This window comes from Grammomys surdaster, unplaced genomic scaffold (genome assembly GCF_004785775.1).
Source record: "Grammomys surdaster isolate TR1022 unplaced genomic scaffold, NIH_TR_1.0 309, whole genome shotgun sequence".
In the NCBI taxonomy this organism is placed as follows: domain Eukaryota; kingdom Metazoa; phylum Chordata; class Mammalia; order Rodentia; family Muridae; genus Grammomys; species Grammomys surdaster.
Genome location: NW_021604728.1, coordinates 1,449,195 through 1,467,469, shown reverse-complemented (window position 1 = coordinate 1,467,469; position 18,275 = coordinate 1,449,195). Strand labels below are relative to the sequence as shown.

At 48.4% G+C, this 18,275-nt stretch overlaps 1 protein-coding gene across 1 annotated transcript in view; it reads left to right on the top strand.

The window, feature by feature from the left end:
• The first annotated feature begins 4,058 nt into the window (after positions 1-4,058).
• The window catches only part of Galnt9 (polypeptide N-acetylgalactosaminyltransferase 9), an 80,119-nt gene continuing 65,902 nt past the window's right edge, over positions 4,059-18,275 (top strand). Inside the window, exon 1 of the mRNA XM_028777392.1 lies at positions 4,059-4,649. Coding sequence (XP_028633225.1) covers positions 4,409-4,649 — 241 coding nt within the window. The 5' untranslated portion in view covers positions 4,059-4,408. The remainder of the gene's footprint in view (positions 4,650-18,275) is intronic.

Here is an 18,275-nt window from a genome sequence, read left to right as displayed (position 1 = left end):
GTGGATATAGTGTGACCAGCAGTCTTACACTCCTGATGTCATGCCATCTACTTTGAGATGGATTGTTTTGTAGCTTCAAATTGTGAATCAAAATAAATTTATCTTTAAGTTTCATTTGTCAGGTACTTTAAAAGGAAAGTAACCAATACAATGAATTTGGAATTGAATCTGATGGAGTGTGCCCCACTGAGAGAGGGCATTCCCCTCATGCCCACATTTCCAGCTTTCTGTTCCAACGTGGGCCAGATCCTTCTCCTTTTGCATGATACCGCAGTTCCAATGGCCTTTTTGTCTGGACTGGGAACAGCTCAGGGGCAAGGTGCCCAGTGGCAACACTGTGATCTCCTCTGGTCGCCATCTCTCAGTATTTCCAGGCTGGCTACATTCTGAGCATTCAGTGCAACATCATGGGAGATGTCTGAGGCCAAGCACCCTGTAGAGCCCCATCTCCTTGAAGGATGACCCTAGTGTCTCTCCAGGTGCACCCTGAATTCCTACTGCCTTATCTTCTTGCAGCCTGCACCCAGAGGATGTCTGTGAGGCTCCCATGAGCTGTTAGGCCTCTCCAGGTGTTATCTGTGTACAATTGGCAGGGATACCAAGGACAGAGTTGACATCATGGGAGCCAGTAGAAGGGGGCACTGGGGGACAAAGGAGAGCACTCTTGGGCTCCCTGCTACCCAACAGTGCTGCCTTCTGTATGTCCTGGGACTCCAGGCTACATTCAACACTAAGCACTCAGCATCTCTCCCAGGTCTGTTGGACCTTCACAGAAGCCTCCTCTTGCTCGACTCTGGGTTCTGTCTGCTTACACTGCTAGTGGAACTCAGCCAAATACTGACTCAGGTCCTGCTGCTGGGTATTCACATGAACCACATCACTTTCCATAAACATATAATGAAAAGTTTTTGATTTTTTTATTTGAGCATCAGTGGCTAATAAATTTGATTCTGGAGCCAAGTAGTCTGGGCTTAAATCCAGACCAAGACTTCACTGCCAGCGTGACCTTGGGTATGGATACACTCTTCTTGGAGCCTCAGTTTTCTCTGGAGGAAAGTTAGGTGATACCCACTTCTACCCCCATCCAATTAGTGTTAGAAATAACCAATCAGTAGCTAATCTATCCCAGAACAGTGCCTATACCCCAAGCTGCATGAGTGAGTTCTGTTCTGTGATTCAAAGGCTGCCCTTGTAAACTTGCAAACATCTCAGACTCTGGTGTGTTATCCACAGAACAAAACATTATATCATGGCACAGGGATGACAACTTATGAAAACAGACCAGTGTCTGTGAGCCACACTGCTGTCCTAGACTCCTGAGGTGTGAGGTGTATCAGGCTCCATCTCGGTAGGCAGGATCTTTGGTGAGTGACTACAGAGTCCTGGCCTCAGTCCCAGTGTTGGGGGCCTTACTGATAATGTCCTCTGAGTCTCGGAGACTTATTTTCTGTCAAAAACCATGCTTTGTCCCAGGGAGCAGCATCTGAATGCTTCAAGGATGGCTCTCCTTGTGGGAAACACCCAAGGAACAACTCCTGTACCCTTGGCACAGACCAGTGTGACAAAATCTGCAACCTTGGCTGCCTTTCCTGGGACTGGCCGTGGGGTGATCCCTTTCCTTTAGTATAATCTATGTTCTTGGTAGCTTTTTCTATCATTTTGTCTGTATTTGGGTGAAGTAATGGCATAATACAAATTTCTTAATAGTTCTAAAGTGGACTTATTAAAAATATATGATGGAATTGAAATTATGAATTATTGAATCAACTAAAAACTTAGAGAAATCTTTATGACACATGGAATAGAAATCATGCAGTCTCCCTGGGGCACATAATTATTCTCGGAACGGTACATAACGCACACTGACTGAGAAAGTAGCCCTTGCAAGAATGGACTAGGGAAGTTAATGAATACACATGAATATGAAGACATTAATTCAGGAACTCGTCTATGTAGATGCCAAAACCTGAAGTAGTTAGGAAATAGAAAAGGTTGATCAAGATTCAACCAGATTTAGTGCGAATGGAAAAAAATTTTTATTATGGCCGTGATTGTGCGAGACAGAAATAAAGATATTGTCCTTGTAGATTCAGCTAAAAGCTTGTGGTAGGTGTTTAAGACGCAGAGTGCCAGTCACAATGATTACAGAGATATGCTTAATTATGAGCCTATAAGGTTAAATATCTGCCTAGGGAAATAAAGCATATGAGAAAGAAACTTATGGAGAAAACTGCAGAGAATTTTGGAACATGTTTGAGGAAATAAAATTGAAACTGTATGCTTTATGACTTTGAAATGAAACAAATGCAGAGAAGCTTGAGGTATCCGGGGCCTTCTCCCGTACAAAGAGCTTGTGGTCATCTTCATTGTGCCGACACCACATCTACTTCCCTGGGGATTTGAAACCCGATGGCGCTATACTCCGGCAATTTCCTTTTCCTTTTTCCTTTTTAATTTTTAGAGACAGGGTTTCTCTGTGTAGCTCTGGTGGTTCAGGAACTCACTGGCTGGCTTTAAACTCATGATTCTCCTGACTCTGCCTCCTTCAGCAAATCCTGCCTGCGTGTGCCACACACCAGCCACGTTTTCTGTGGCAGGAAGGAGAGACTTGAAAAAGAACCAGTGTGACTTTTATTCCTGCTGCCTCCACTGAGAAGTCGAATGTCTCTAAGCTTACACATTAGCTTGTGGAAAAGACAGTATGGAGAAGAAAGCCTGAACCAAGAGCCAAAGCCTCTACCCACTCCCCTGAGTCAGACAGATATGACATGGACACACACACACACACACTGCACATACATGTACATACAAACACACATGTATCACATACACATCGCACACATGCATAATCACAAGGACACTGCACTTGCCTGCATATATATGCACACACATGCAGACACATCACACCTACTCATGCACTTATACATTATAAAGACATGCCACATAGGTGCACAAACATACAACATGTAGAGACATACACACTTTGTACATGTGCACAGTCACACGCAAAGGGGACTTATGAACACAGAAACACACGTGTAACACAGACACAAGTACATATTCATGAACACGTATGCATAATCTTGCAAACACATATGCAAACACACGGGCACATGCACACACAGTGAACACATGAACGTGCATGCTTACACATGATATATGCACACACAAGATAAATGCATGCACAAATATTCATGCAGAACCAAGAGTCACAAAGTCCTACAGACCTTGTCCTTCTACGAGAAGAGCTCACAACGAAGTAAGCTCCTCATAAACGCCCCATCATTTATTCATTCCATAAATATTTGCTAAGTACCAGCTACGTGTCAGAAACCATTTCAGGCACTGTAGATTCAGTGGTAACCAGGTATACAGGAGCTCACATCCTGTGATTCAGGCTTACAACCCAGGCTGTGTGACTTCTGCCATCTCTCCTCTGATCCCAGCAGTCTCATCTACAACTGTTTGGGGCTAAATTAGAGAGGGAGGGGGAGGTGTTTGTTGTTAGTTTTCTTCTGGCTGAGCGTGCACCTGAGCTCTGATGACTTGGGAAACCTGGTCAAGATTTGTTTTTCCTTTATTTGTTTGACCTGATGCTACAATAGGATTGCTCAATCTCCAGCCTACTCTACTCTCCTTTCTTATCCTTTGGTCCCGGAGGAGGGCAACCAATCAGATTAGGTTTGGCCAGGCGCGGTGGGCAGGCAAATCTAGGTGGCTCTGACTCGTTACCGCACAAAGGCACCCCACCACACCCTGGCAGGCACCCACAGCACAGTCCTGATCGGTGTTCCCTAAATCTTCGTGTCCACAGGGGTCAAGTGTGGGTTTTGTCCCCTAAAAATAAGCCCGGACGTGGAGGGCGATCCGAAGCTCTGAGTGGTGCCGCGCCCTGGGCCTCGCTCCACGCGGGCCTATCCTGGCCAGGGGTGGCGCGCGGGATCGGTTTGGGGCGGCGGGCGGGGCAGCGGGCGCCGCGTGCATGCTGATGAGCGCAGGCCGCGTCACTGCGCACCGGCGCCGTGGTTTCGGGGCGCGCAGGAGCGGGGCGCGCAGGAGCCGAGCGCACAGGAGCGGGGCGCGCAGGAGCGAGCGGGGCGCGCAGGAGCGGGACGCAGCAGCCAAGGCCTCGCGCTGCCTCCTGGCCCAGGAAGCTCCCGGCGGGCGGACCCTGCTGACTATGCGGGCGGCGCCCTGTGCCCGCATCCCCGGGCGGTTTCTGCGCGCTGGAGAAGAAGGGCGGGTCGCGGCGGCCTGGCGCGTGGAGCCCGCGCGGCGGTGCTGAAAGAACAGCTCCCGCCCTTGCCCGGCCCATGGTCCCCACCGCGGCCGGCGGCTCCCAGGCTCCTGTGGCCCCGGGGCCCCGGGGATGCCCGGCGGGTGAGGCGGCCCCGTCCGAGCCGCGCTCATGGCGGTGGCCAGGAAGATCAAAACTTTGCTGACGGTCAACATCCTGGTGTTCTTGGGCATCATTCTCTTCTCAGTGTACTGCCGCCTGCAGGACCGTTCTGAGGCGCTGGTGCAGGTCGTGCGAGGCGCCGACCGCCGGATGCGCAATCGGCTATCCAAGGCGAGTGCTCTGGCTGACCGTGAGGCCATCCTACAGCGCCTGGACCATCTGGAGGAGGTGGTCTACAACCAGCTGAATGGTGAGCCGCGGGATGGAGGGGAGTCAGGGTCCCGTGTCAGGATGTTACTGTGTCCAGGAGTGGCTGCCCACACCCACCCTACAGTATCTTCCAGGATCTCGAGTGGAAGCTACTCTGGGTCCTGTAGAGGGAATGCTGGAGGCCTTCATTGACAGAGGGCGGTGATAGGGCGACTGCACCATCTACTCATCCTGTGAACACTTGGGAACTGTTCCCTGCCTCCTCCATAATGCCTCCAAACTTACTACCCAAGAGAACTCGAACTTCCCAAGGAAGAGTCTCTGAGGAGTTGCCAGGAGGATAGTGAGGGGCTCAGGCAATGCCTAGATCCACAGTGAGGGAGGTCCAGACTGTGCCTAGGTTCACATCCAGTGACCAGAGGTACCTTACAGAGCTGTGAGGGTGGAGGTGACTCCTAGGTCCACAGAGCCTTTCCAAGCTGTGGGTTTAGACCGGACTTACTCCTCTCCCTGGAGATACAGAAGGAGGGGTGATTGTTGCCCATCTAAAGTGATTGATCCCATCTCCCTCACTGCATGGTACAGAGGGTGTCCTATCTATGAAAGTGTGACCTCTGGCCTGGATAGCCACCTTTCAAGGATGCTCAGGGCTCCTGCAGAAAGTTCTGTTGTGGGAGAAATTTAAGACGTCACCGGCGCTGCGTGGACAGATGGATTCAAGTGCCTAGTAGAGCTGGGTAGGAGCCGAGTGCTCACGCGGACTGAGGTCACGGTGCCTGGGAACCTCTGAGGCATGAAAGTTTCTGCTTCTGGTGGCCTCTTTGCTTTTCTGTGAGGAAAGGAGCACTCAGCATCTTTGTCACAGCATGTCACAGTGGATGTTGTAATTGTTGGGAATAGAATATTTTACATTTTAGGTGCAGGATGAATGCACCATCTCTGTCCCCCAAGGACAGCTCTGTTAGGTTTCAGGAAGGAGACAATTGGTGCATGCCTACAGCTCCAGCAGGCTTCTGTTCTGTGTGGCTCTCGGCAGAAACAGCCCCAGTAAACCTCTTTCTGCAAGTGCTAGGAACTGACTTCACTAGGCAGTGACTAGATTGGGTGGGCATCTTCAGCAAGGCTCATGTCAAAAGTTGTAAGGGTCACTGGGGTCTCCTGAGAGAACTGGGTTCCAGGCAAGTGCTATCTGGATTCTAGGTAGCTCAGGTATCCCCAGATAACAAAACCCTCACCAGCTCCTGGAACCCACAGCAATCCTGACCAGCTCTGTGGCTTCTCCATCAGCCATTCAGCTGAAGGCACAGAGGAAGAAAGTTGAGTTGGAGCAGTGGGTTGGCCTCGCCGCCAGTGTGATTCATCTTCTGGAAGACGCTGGGTCCCGTAATAGCACGGAGCTTTATTGAAGTGTATTTGCCAGGGTGTTATGGTCTGTTTTATGGGGCGAACCAGAGGATTATATAAAAACATTGGCACCGTTTGCGCTTGTGTAACATCATGCTGGCCGGCCAGCCTCATGAGCTGTTTCCTTCCCTAGTTCCCCAAGGACAAGAGGAGCCAGTATATGGTGGAAGAAAACACTGGGACCCTTGATCACCTTTCCTGACGTTGAGATGGTCAGAATGAAGTTCTTCCCTCTGCCCAGTCTCCTCCCTGCTCCTACACTCCTGACAGCTCCTTCCTGCTTCTCTTCTCCCATTCCCTCTCTTTCTCCACCTTTCCTTTATAAGACTTCTTCTTCCACCCCTCACTAAATCCCTTCTCCTTTCTCCTCCTTCTCTGCGCAGAAACAGCCATGCCTTCCTCTCTGATTCATAAGCTTAGCAGACTAAACTCAGTTGTTATTCGATATTTGTCCTAGGAAGGAAACAACACATCGGTCTCAGGTGGGCTCCTCCAGGGAGAGAGCACAGAGTATCCAGGGGCTGTCTCTTTAAGTGAAGTCATTTGAGATATCCTCACCCCACTCCAGGCTTGGCTCAAGCCCTCTGATTGAGGGGATGGAGGAAAGCCATGAGAACTTCCTGGAGGAGGCTGGCTGCTCTCCCTGGCACAGCCTATTCTATTTTAGATCCTAGAGATGTGGGCTTGATCCCCAGGGGTTTCTACTCGATACTTATCTCGGCGGCATTAAAACAGTAAGAGGAAGAAATTGTTTACATCCCCTGGGCCCAGATTCTTCCTTTGAACTCTCTCCTGGCTGAGGAGACAATGAGAAAAGGGAGTCCTTGGGAGGCAGGATGCACAGGAAGGTGCTCTGGTGTGGGCAGTATGCCATTCTCTTTGGCCCTGTGACCTCATGGCATATCTTACCCTGGCAGAACACCCCAATGTGGTGCAGACTCAGTCTCATAAGACCCGGAGGCATTGTGGGAAAGGGTGCGCAGCCCTTCTTATATGTGCTTGAGAATTGCTTCTAAAGTCAGCGCTCAAGGCAAGAAAAAAATGTTTATGGGAAAAACTCACCCTCTGAATACCTTAAATTGCACATAAAGCCTGGTGCCCAAGGCTGTGTGAGTGGCTGGCCCAGGCTCTCAGGAGCAGTAAATTTGAAATCCTCCAAGCTTGGTGCTGTTTCCAGTCTGATGCTGGGAATTCAACCCCTTTCCCCTAATGATGTGTGTGGGGACAATTGGGGCTTTTGTACATACTGGGTGCCCCACTATGAGTCTGTATGAAGGCTCAGCAGAGTGGAGGCACTGTCCTCTGCTGTGGAAAGCTTTGTACCGTGGAGGGGACCACTTAGCCCGGGGTCTCACACCTGTGTGGGTGGTCACTCTTGAAGGGTCGTTTCTAAAATCAGAGCACTCGTGCAAGTTAATCTCCTCTAATTTGTGCCACCCCTCCTCACATACTGTCCGTAACATTCAAAGCTGCGGTTGATCTTAAGGTTGGGACAGAACTAGGAACCAGGAAGTGGAACAACTTGCCAGGGTTGTATAGGATGCTGATGGTGCAGCTGCTTGAAGAACGTGCAGGACCTGTATCTCTGACCTTATCACAAGTTCAAGTTACAAACAAAAACAAAACAGAAGATTTTAATGTGGACCCCAGGTGCTGGCCATGGCAGTCTTGGCACAGATGGTGTCTATCTGCTTCATAAAGGCTTGCTTGCCCTCCTCTGGGATGCTGGCCTAGTTCTCCTGACCAAGTACTTGCCTACTACTTCCTGGCTATTACACCTGTGCAGACTCCTGTCCTTTGGCCCCTCCTCCTTTTTTTTGCTGTTTTAGAGATCAGGTCTCCCTATTATGTAGCTCTGGATGTCTTGTCTCTCTAGTGTGTAGACCAGGCTAGTATAGAGATCCGCCTGCCCCTGCCTCCTGAGTATTGGGATCAAAGGAGTGCTTCACCATGCCCAGCTCCTTTGGTCCCCTTTAGATACTTTTGTCTGTGGTTCCATCTCTAGCGCCCAATACCCAAGCAGAGTGGCACACCCATGAATATTTGAGTCAGTGGGCTGGCTGTACATTGCTTTTGATAGGTAAGTTCGTTTGTTTGTTTTTAACAAAGTCTTTCTCTGCATGGCAATGGCTGTCTTAGGCCCTGTGTAAACCAGGCTGAACTCACAGAGATCTGCTTGCCTTTGCCTCAGGTCCTGTGATCAAAGGCTTGTGGTGCCACACAGCTAAGAATAAGTTTAATTTGGGCCATCCATTGTATTCCACTGCCACGCTTGTTGGCGGAAGTGCTGAACGAAAGTGTTCTCTGGAAGATCACACACTGTTGCACAGCTGTCAAGATTCAAAAGAAGCAGCTCCAGCGAGGAGTGATGTGGGATGTGGAGTGAGCCATGTTGCAGAGCCATACTGCAGGAGCATGACTGTTCCCATGCTGTGATCCTGGGTTACTCAGACCTTGCCTGCTTCCTGCAGCCGAAGCTTACCACTGTACACAGCTTTAGAAGTAGGCTTCAGAAGCCTCTATCTAGGGTTAAGATGGAGGGCTGGAGGCCAGGTGGGGAAATTGAGGCAATTGTCATAGGGCATGGGTTCTGGGACGTTGTCATTGCAGCAACACCAGGAGTGTTGGTGCACCAGTTCTTCCAACCAGCTTGTGTTGGGCACAATGAATTCCCATCTATAAAGGACTTTGAGAGCTGAAGCATAGAGGCTGGAGGAAGGGAGCAGAAAGGTGGAGACATGTCAGCAATGATGTGGCTTTTCCCTGTAACCTTTGGCTTCAGAGTAGTGGGTACTGAGCCTAAGACAAGGTGTTTAAGGTAGAGGTGGCTTGATCCTACAGCTGGGGAATGTGGCAGCTCCCCACCTGCTGCTGTGACAAGACAAGAATGACATGCCCTAGATCTCTGTCCTACCAACAGCATTTGTTCAGAGTGCATCTGTGTCCCTAGAACACAAGCAGAGCACAAGTGAGCCTCTCCTTTCGATGTCCTCACTAAGAGTAGCCCTTTTATTCACTTCTGGTATGCAGGTGACCAGACAGGTGGGCAGCAGGCAGAAGAGCAAGAAAGTAATGCAGTTGGAGGAATATGTGGGCCTGGGTCTGGGGATTGCTTCCTTTTCTGTTGGCAGGTCCAGCATATATCCCCCTTGAGCCTCTGGATAGATCAGAGCACTGGCTTCCAGAAAAGAGCCTGTTTGGAGCTTCTCTGCACACTGTAGAAACAGGAAGGATACCTCGATTGCAGGGATCACTATTGATGGCAGAAATGTTCTTGTTCCCCTGCAAGTTTTACTTACCAAAGCAGTTCACAGCTGGTTCCAGGCTTTCTCAGCTCAAGCCCATTGGGTTTTACCCTTCTCGGAGTGTATGGTCCTGCATGGCCCACTTAAGTGGCAAGAGTCATGGGAAAAGAGCTGCAATTTGTTGCATTTGCTGCCTTTCACCTACTCTTTCCCCCTTTACAGCTCACCTACTACTGACAAATAACCACAAACAATGACTATCCCACTGGAGTATGGCCCCAGCTCTACAGCTGGGCAAACTCAGGGTATGTGATGGCTGCCATTCTGACTCTACTGTCTGTTGTGTACATAGCTCTCAGGGCAGCAGTGGTAATGGTTTTGGTTTCTTCAGTTTGGAAGCAATTTGACTCTACCTTGCTTCTGACTGCTGGGCTGCAGTCTCCTGGACACCCGTGTTCATCAGAGATACTGACTGCACTTGACTATAGTTGTATGGGGATCCCTGAGCCCCCATATGACAAGCAACCTATAATATGAAATGGAAGCACACTGCTATGCTATCTCCCTGTGAGTGGTGGACTTGGTCCGGCTGAATCTAGGGGTGGGGGGAGGAGGGGCAAACTTGTTGGAAAGCACTCACAGGTGGTGGCCTCAGCTTTGGGGTGCTGGGGTGGAATGATTATGTTTATAATCTGGTTTACCATCAGCCCATTTCAGTCTGTTAGGGATACACTACAGAACTGTAAAAAATGGTTTATCATTTGTTGGTTGGTTGGAAGCTGGATAAAATAAGCCTCTGTGAATTCACCATATCTGCCTCTGCACGCAGACATGCAGGTGAGGGCTGGGGTGGTTAAGATTACTGACTGCTCTACCAGAGGATCAGAGTTTAATTCTAAGCACACATATGGTGGTTCCCAACTATCTGTAAGACCAATTCCAGGGCATCCATAGTCACTGTAGGCATGCGGTGTACAGTGTGGACATACATGCAGGGAAAACATGTAAATTAAAAAGGAGGAAGAGGAGAAACAAGAAGAGAAGGAAGAGGAGAAGAGGGAGAGAAAAGAAGAAGAGGAGGAAGAGGAGGTAGAGGAGGAGAGGGGGAAGAAGAGGAGGAGGAGGAAGAAGAAAAAGAAGAAGAAGAAGAAGAAGAAGAAGAAGAAGAAGAAGAAGAAGAAGAAGAAGAAGAAGAAGAAGAAGAAGAAGTCATCCTTGTTGTCATCAAAGAAATGCAACTAGGCTCTGCATCTCAAGACCAGCTCGTCCTTCTTACTGTCTTAGAAAGCAGAGATGCTTTGAGAGGGAAAACAGGTGTTGCTACCAGCAGGAAGAATTAAGGACCACCGGGGGCGCCAGAGAGCAGTGTCTTCCCATCTTCTCAGCAGGGTCCTTTCCCTCCCATGACCCCTCAGGGCGCCAGAGCAGCGTCTTCCCATCTTCTCTGCAGGGTCCTTGCCCCCTGTGAAGATGAGTGTGAACAGTCTTTTGAAACTTTTTCAAATGGAGAGACTTACTTTGCAAGTCATCTCAAGGGTCTTTCCAGCGGAAGACGGCTTTGAACTCTAACACAGGACACGGTGGTCATCAGCACCTTCCCAGGTTCTCTGATGCCTGGGAAGCATCTGTGGAGCATCCCAGGATTGCTCAGTGTCTCTTGTTCTACAGCTCTTACTGACCAAGCAAACAGATCCCTGTTCTATGGGATGTTCACACTGGTGGGCAGCCTACGGAGATGTGTGAGGGGAATGCATGAGTGTTTATCCTGGGATCCCTTCAAAATGGAGGTCTTCTAAGCCCACCCTGCTGAAAGTCTCCATTCATTCAAAATACAGCAGGCTCCACCATCCAGGTAGCAGCTCTTCTATTGCTGACCTCCCTGAGGTATAGGGTAGATACAGAGCCCAGGTAAAGCATTTCAGCAGAGATGATATTGAAAAGGGGTGATAGACAGAGTAATCTGTAGGTAGGTGAGGGATAGGACAGTTACTTGATGCGGGTTGAAATGTGTCTTCCAAAAGTTTCATCCTCCAAACCTTAGAATGTGGTCTTCTATGAAGAAAAGGTCTTTGCAGATATTGAAGATGAAATTATGCTGTCTGGGGTAAGCCTAAATCTAATGACATCTGCCTCAGAAGGAAGAGGAGAAAGGGGCTGGAGAGATGGCTCAGCAGTTAAGAGCATTTGCTGCTCTTTCAGGAGACTGGGGTTTGACGTCTCCTGCCTACATCAGGTGTCTCACAGCTGTCTGTAATTCCAGCCCCAGAGGATGTGATTTCCGAATCAGGCCTCGGCGGGCACCCGCATGCACGTGTGCACACGCAATGATAAAGACAGATCTTTTATAAAAATGGCGAGAAGATACAGGAAGTGGCTTATAAGGTCAGAGGCAGAGACAGAGTAGTGTGGCCAGAAGCCAAGGGATTCTGGGATCTTCCAGGAGCAGAGAAAGAAAGGCAGGATGCCTTCCTTAGAACTTCCATAGGGACAGGACTCTGTTCACTATGTCTGAATCTTATAGACTTCTGCACTTCCAACTGGAGAGAAACCAAAAAAAACCATATGTCAGGCCCTCAGGTGCCGTGCTTCACAGCTGAACACTCTCACAAAGGGACTCTATCCAGTAAATGTTTGAACTGAGATATAAATGAAGGGCAAGTGTGACTTAGGAGACCCTGGGAGACAGAGTAGGTGTCAGTAGATGCAAAAGCCCCATCCATGGTAGTGGCTTTCAACCTTCCTAATGCCAAGGTCCTTTAATACAGTTCCTCATGTGGTGACCCCAACCGTAAAATTATTTCTGTTGCTACTTTATAACTGTAACTTTGCTACTGATATGAGTCATGATGTAAGTATTTTTGGAGGTAGATGTTTGATCACTGTCCTGTGTCACGAGGATCCTAGTGAGTAGTGAGGGGAGGGGAGGCAGATATCCTATTTTGGTCTCCTCAGTGTCTTGTTAGGTCAGCAGGTGTCATCTGTGTTCCTTGGCTTCTGGGAGGCTCCTACAGAGGGAACTGACGATGGAAGTGCTGTGAGAGAAACCTGATCTTTCTTTTTTTTTTTCTTTCCCCTTCCCTTCTCCTGCTCACTCTGGCCCCGCTCGCTCTGACTTTTTTTTCCTTAAACATTTTGTTTGGTGTGCGTGTGTGTCTGCTTTGTGAGTGTATTTGTGTGTGTCTGTCTGTCTGTCTGTCTTTGTGAGTGTATTTGTGTGTGTGTGTATGTGTTACCTGTAGAGGCTAAAGACTTTGGATCCCACAGGCCTGGAGTCACAGGTGGTTTGTGAGCCACCCGATATGGGTTGTGGGAACTGAAGTTGGGTCCTCTGAAAAAAGTAAAAATTGCTCTTAACTACTGAGCCGTTTCTTCAGGCCAGACTGCCTCTGCCTTGCTGACTGGTTTTAAAAAGCATCAATGATTTCTCTTAGATGTTTCAGATCAGATGAATGTGATCTGGACAGTAATCCATTTGTCAATTATCAGAGGGGAAAGAGCAAGGTTCCTAGGCAACCCAAGAGCTGGACCGTCCCTCTATCCACTCTGGAGGGTATTGATCAGGGCTTCTAAATTCAGTGTTTCAGTCACGGGGCCCGGCTACTTTGCCCCAGGTGTCCTATGTGTCTAGTTTATTGATTTATGGATTATGAGATGTTGAATACTGTCCCTGATCCCACCATCTGCCAGAGGCAAACCCTTTACAGCTGCTACTCTAGCTATGTCCCCAGGGAAGCCCTGCCTGGCCAAGCTCCCCTGTTTTCATTAAGAGTGTAGCCATTGACCAGCTGGGTTCCTCTCTAGCCCTTCCCTGTGGGCATCATCTGCCTATCTGAGCTTCAATTTCTTCACCTGTGAGGTAGGTATGGGAGTCTGGTCGGGACTGAAGGAGTTATTATAGGCAGGAGACTTACCGCATGTTTTGTAGGGAAGGGCTTTATGACATATTACATATATATGTGACATCTATATGTACATATGACATATATGTGACATCTATAAAGTGTGGAACATGCCCCCTTGCCACCGTCTCCAACTTCCCAGGCAGAGACAACGACAGTACTGTCTAGCTAGTGGCAGTTTCTGAGCCAGACTCCCTAGTGACCTTCAAGAGACCATCCCTGTGAGCACGCGTGCGTGCTCATGCACATCACACGTGGGTGTCGCACGTGTGAAGACACGACTGGGTGTCAATGCTGTGTGTTTTCATTTTCTATTTACTAGCGGTTTTTTTTTTTTGGACAAATGATACAGATTGTCTTCTTTCATTGGTAGCAATACATTACTTACCTAAGAGGCATTCATCAAGAAGTGGGGGCATGCATCGAGTTTGATTGAGAATTTGGTCGCCGCTCTAGAGGAGGTGGAATCTGGGAGAATGGAGCTGATAAACATGGTGGACTGAAGTCTCCTGCAGTAGCCAACTTTCTTCAGGGCATCAGACAACTTATACTCTGAGGGTTGACAAGAGTCCCATGAGTGACATGTATAGTCACAAGTGTAAGCCACGTGTGAGTGGAAAGCCCCAGGTGGCAGACAAGCAGCCAGTGGCTAAAACATATTTTTCCATAGAGGCAGACTGTGATGGTTTGTACACAATCAGCTCAGGGAGTGGCACTATTAGAAGGTGTGGCCCTGTTGGAGTAGGTGTGTCACTATTAGAAGGTGTGGCCTTTTTGGAGTAGGCATGGTACTATGGGCATGGACTTTGAGAACCTCATCCTAGCTTCCTGGAAGCAAGTATTCTGCTAGCAGCCTTCAAATGAAGATGTAGAACTCTCAGTTCCTCCTGCACCACGCCTGCCTGGATGCTGCCATGCTCCCACCTTGATAATGGACTGAACCTCTGAACCTGTAAGCCAGCCCCAATTACATGTTGTCCTTTATAAGGCTTGCATTGGTCATGGTGTCTGTTCACAGCAGTAAAACCTTAAAATACAGATAAACAAATAATAATAGCCAGTTGTGATGAATAATACAATGTAAGCTCACTTCTATCTGCTACACCCAGGAAGGGCACAAAAGCATCATCCTAGAAAAATTAAGGGTTTTTGAAAAAACTGAGGTCACAAGACTCTGGTCTTAGTTTCTTGGAGTTTTCTCACAAGCATTCAGAAATCTCCTCACGGGACTCCATAATCTTACAGTGCGAGCTTGCCTACTTTTGCCTAATCATGCACGCGTATTCACCAAAAATTAGGTCATCGTAGCTGAAGTATGTGTAATTTGCAAAGAAGTTGGTCATATTTTTAAAAGAGTATTTCACAGGCGTGATTGTAAACAAATCTCCTTGCCTGGCTATACCCTTGAAATTTAAAGAAGAGAGACAAATTTTCTCAATTCAAAAGATGAGTCAGTTTCAGGGAATCTGCTGAATAGTATACACTTGACCAGTTTGCGAAGACTGTACAGAGGGAAGGGAGGAAGCTGGAGTATGGTGGTCCTTGGGGCTCCAGCCTGACTGGTGCCCCTGAGGCCATCAGTGTGACTAGAGTTGGTAGAGGGAGACACATCTTGGGTCCTGGCCAGAGCATCCTATACTCTCAGTCTGATGAAAACAGGTGACAGTCTAGGTGTTTGGATGCTTGGTGGGATAGGCCGTACAGGTCAGGTGTCACCTTGTCATGGTTTAGTAGTATTGATATAGGGAAGATGATTGACCACCCTCCCTGCTTGCTGGGTGGTTCCAGAGTCTGCATTTCGGTAGAGTCCCTGTGGCCCACATACTTATGCACAGTGTGAATGTTCTCTGTCCTGCCATGTGCTGACCGGGTATTATATTGGCAACCCCACTGGTATGAATGTCTGGTGTTAGGGGCTCGACCCTTGGGTCCAGGGGGAATTGGGTGGCTCTCATCTTTTTTTTTTTCAGACCATGAAAGGAAGACATAGCAACTGTTAGGCCCCATAGCATCTCTTTCTGGGTCAGGTTCACCTGGAGCCTACAGCCTGGATCTTGGAAGCTCTGACCGACCAAATGGGGCCACAGCCCTAGGTCCAGCCCATACAACCTCTCGGATGCCTCAGCTGCTGAATATATATTCTAAGTATAAATGTTTTTCATAGTGCTTTCCCAGGCCTTGCTGTTGTGTCAGGGAAATAAAGGGACCCTTGTCCCAGGAGCTCCCTGGTCCATAGTCCATGTAGCCCAGTTATAGCTCCTTCCTGCTGAGTTTCCCTGCTCTCTTTAGGAAGAGTCTGAGCTGCCAGTGGGAGGGTAAGGATAAAGCAGACCTTAAGACTAGATACTCTTCAAGGCTCATCTGGCTGTGGGCCTTGGGGCCATTTTGCTTTTTCCAAGACAGGGTTTCTTTGTGTAGCATTGACTGAACTGGAACTTGCTCTGTAGACCAGGCTGGCCTCAAGCTCAGAGATCTATTTTTCTCTGCCTCCTGAGCACTGGGATCAAAGGTGTGTGCCACTACCCCCTGACTGAAAGGAAGGCATTTTAATTCAAGTTTAGCAAACCACCAGATTTGTGATACAGCATAGATCCCATGCATTCAGTTAATGCTTTCGTCAGATGCATGGAACATGGTGCCCTCTCAGCTCTTCACCACTTGATAATGGAGCCCATGAGATCACTAGTGCCGGCTATGGAAGGCCTGAGGGCATACCTGAATGCAACTGTTGTGTGATGAGACACCTGCTGTGTCCATTGGTGTCTCTTAGGCGCTATTCACCATGAAGCTTGTCTCTGGGGGCCTCTTGCTATGATTCTGTGAGCTCTTTGAGGAGGGCCCTAGCGTCATCAGTTCTGTAGTCTAGTGTTATCCCTAAGGTAGCTCACCCCTGAAAGAGATGATGGGGAGGGTCACTCTGCCCCTGTGCTGGTGCTTATGAGAAGGGACAAGGCAGGTTGGGCTCATAGCAGAGACTGTCCCAGTACCAGTGACTTTCAAATGGGACCTTATGCAATTATCAAGTCTGTATAACTAAGCTGAGCCCATTTTTTTTCACATAAACCCAATAACTTTTCAGGCAAAATTTCCTACAATCAACCAGAGTAAATCCCAAGAAGATGTGTTATTTATTTTGTTTAAAATATGCACACTCGGTTATAGTGTGGGTTCTGAGTATCCTCTTGGGGATATACATGCAGTAGGTCAACCACCTACTCTCTTCCATCTTCTGCCACCGTCTCTTCTGCCACCTCCTCACCTCCATCATGCCTCTGGGTGTCCCTCCCTAGATGTGTTCCACATTGAAGTGAGATACCTCGTCTTATTTATCTTTCTATAACATCCACTAACCAGTGTGCCCCTGGCCATGCTCAGGGTCCAAGATGCTCCCCAGAGGAAAGTGTGCTGACAGCTCCGTGGTCCCTGTGTCTTGGTGAAGGCCAGAGTAGTAGAGATGGAGACAGTTAATTTCTAATGTCCAGTGAAGGCTCAGACCCAGGTATGGAGGCCCAGAGCTAGTCATTCTCCTGGTCCCTATAGGTGCCACCTGCAGCCCCTGATTATCTTTACATTGGCAGCCTGCTGTCTGTGTATACCACTGCATCTCATCTCCAAGGCCCCAGGACACTGATCAGTACAGCTAATCAGAAACTGTTTCCTCTACTCTCCCTCTCCCTCTCCCTCTCCCTCTCCCTCTCCCTCTCCCTCTCTCCCTCTTCCTCTCCCTCTGTCTGAGTCATCTGTCCCCTTACCCTCACTCCCAAGGTTTAGGGTGAACATGCCCAGCTTTGAGGAGAGGCTGCATTTTCAAAGGTGCTCAGAGACGGCCTTGCATACCAGTGACTTCTCAGATGTAATGACTATTCATGGTTTGTCAAGTTGACTCTCTCTGGAATGAACTACAATCCAGAATTGGAGGGCATACCTGTGATCTAGATCTTGAGGCTGGAAGACACAAGTTTCCTACCTGGATCTTGGCATGGAGATCTTGAGGCATAGTGGCCATGAAAAGCTTAGGCCCAGGCAAGGTAGTACATGACTTTAATACCAGGAGACTGAGGCAGGGAGATCTCTGAGTTCAAGGTCAGCATGGGATAAAGCAAGTTTTAGATCCAGGCATGGTGGTATACATCTTTAATCTGGGCTACACCTTCTGCTGGAAGCCTACATAGGGACATTGGAAAAAGGAAGATTCATTCTTCTTCGACTGCTTGTGCTTACTTGCCAGCACATCTGTTGGAATCTAAAATTTAAAAATACAAACTGTCTAGTGCCATAGAGGTATGAGAGATAGAGATAGCGATAGCGATAGCGAGAGAGAGAGAGAGAGAGAGAGAGAGAGAGAGAGAGAGAGTAAGAGAGAAGGGGATGGAGAGGGAGAAAAGGGGTTAAGAGTGGGAAAGAGGTCTACAGAAGACAAGCTTAAACAACTAACTTTGTGGAACAGAGCAACTACTAGATTCTTGGACTTCCCATCCACAGCTGCCCATTTGTTGGGTTAGTTGGACTCCAGACTGTAAGATATCATGATGAATTCCCTTTAATATATAGAGACATTCCATAAGTTCTGTGACTCTAGAGAACCCTGGGTAATACATGAGGAAGGCCTGAAGCAAGAAGAAGGATAAATAGCAGTGTCTGAGGCAGCACGCTTAGACTCGATCAGCGCAAGTGTCCCGAAGCAGCAGTGCCAAGGAGTGTCCAAAAAAGACCAGAGAGTGTGACCGATGGGGACCAGATCATGGGGACAATGGTTCTGTATTTTCTATCAAATGCTGTTAAAGTCTACAAACACGTGGGCCAGGGTAGAATGTAGAATCTAGTACATGATGTTTGCATGCTGTTTGCTGTGTGGGTGAGCTGCAACCATGGTCCCTACTCAATAGATAACTGATTCATGTTATCTCTCCGTTGTAAAAACCAAAATGATTTCCCTGAGGACAGACACTCCTGAGAGCCAGCTCAGTACAGGTTAAACTATTTAATGGCTAAAGGGCATATGCCTTTAAGACGGTGGGCACTATGCATTGAATATTGCCTCGGACTGCTAAAAAAAAGAAAGACAGGGCATTTGAAAAGACAAGACGGCCGGGATTGATGGACCCTGTCCTTGAGTGG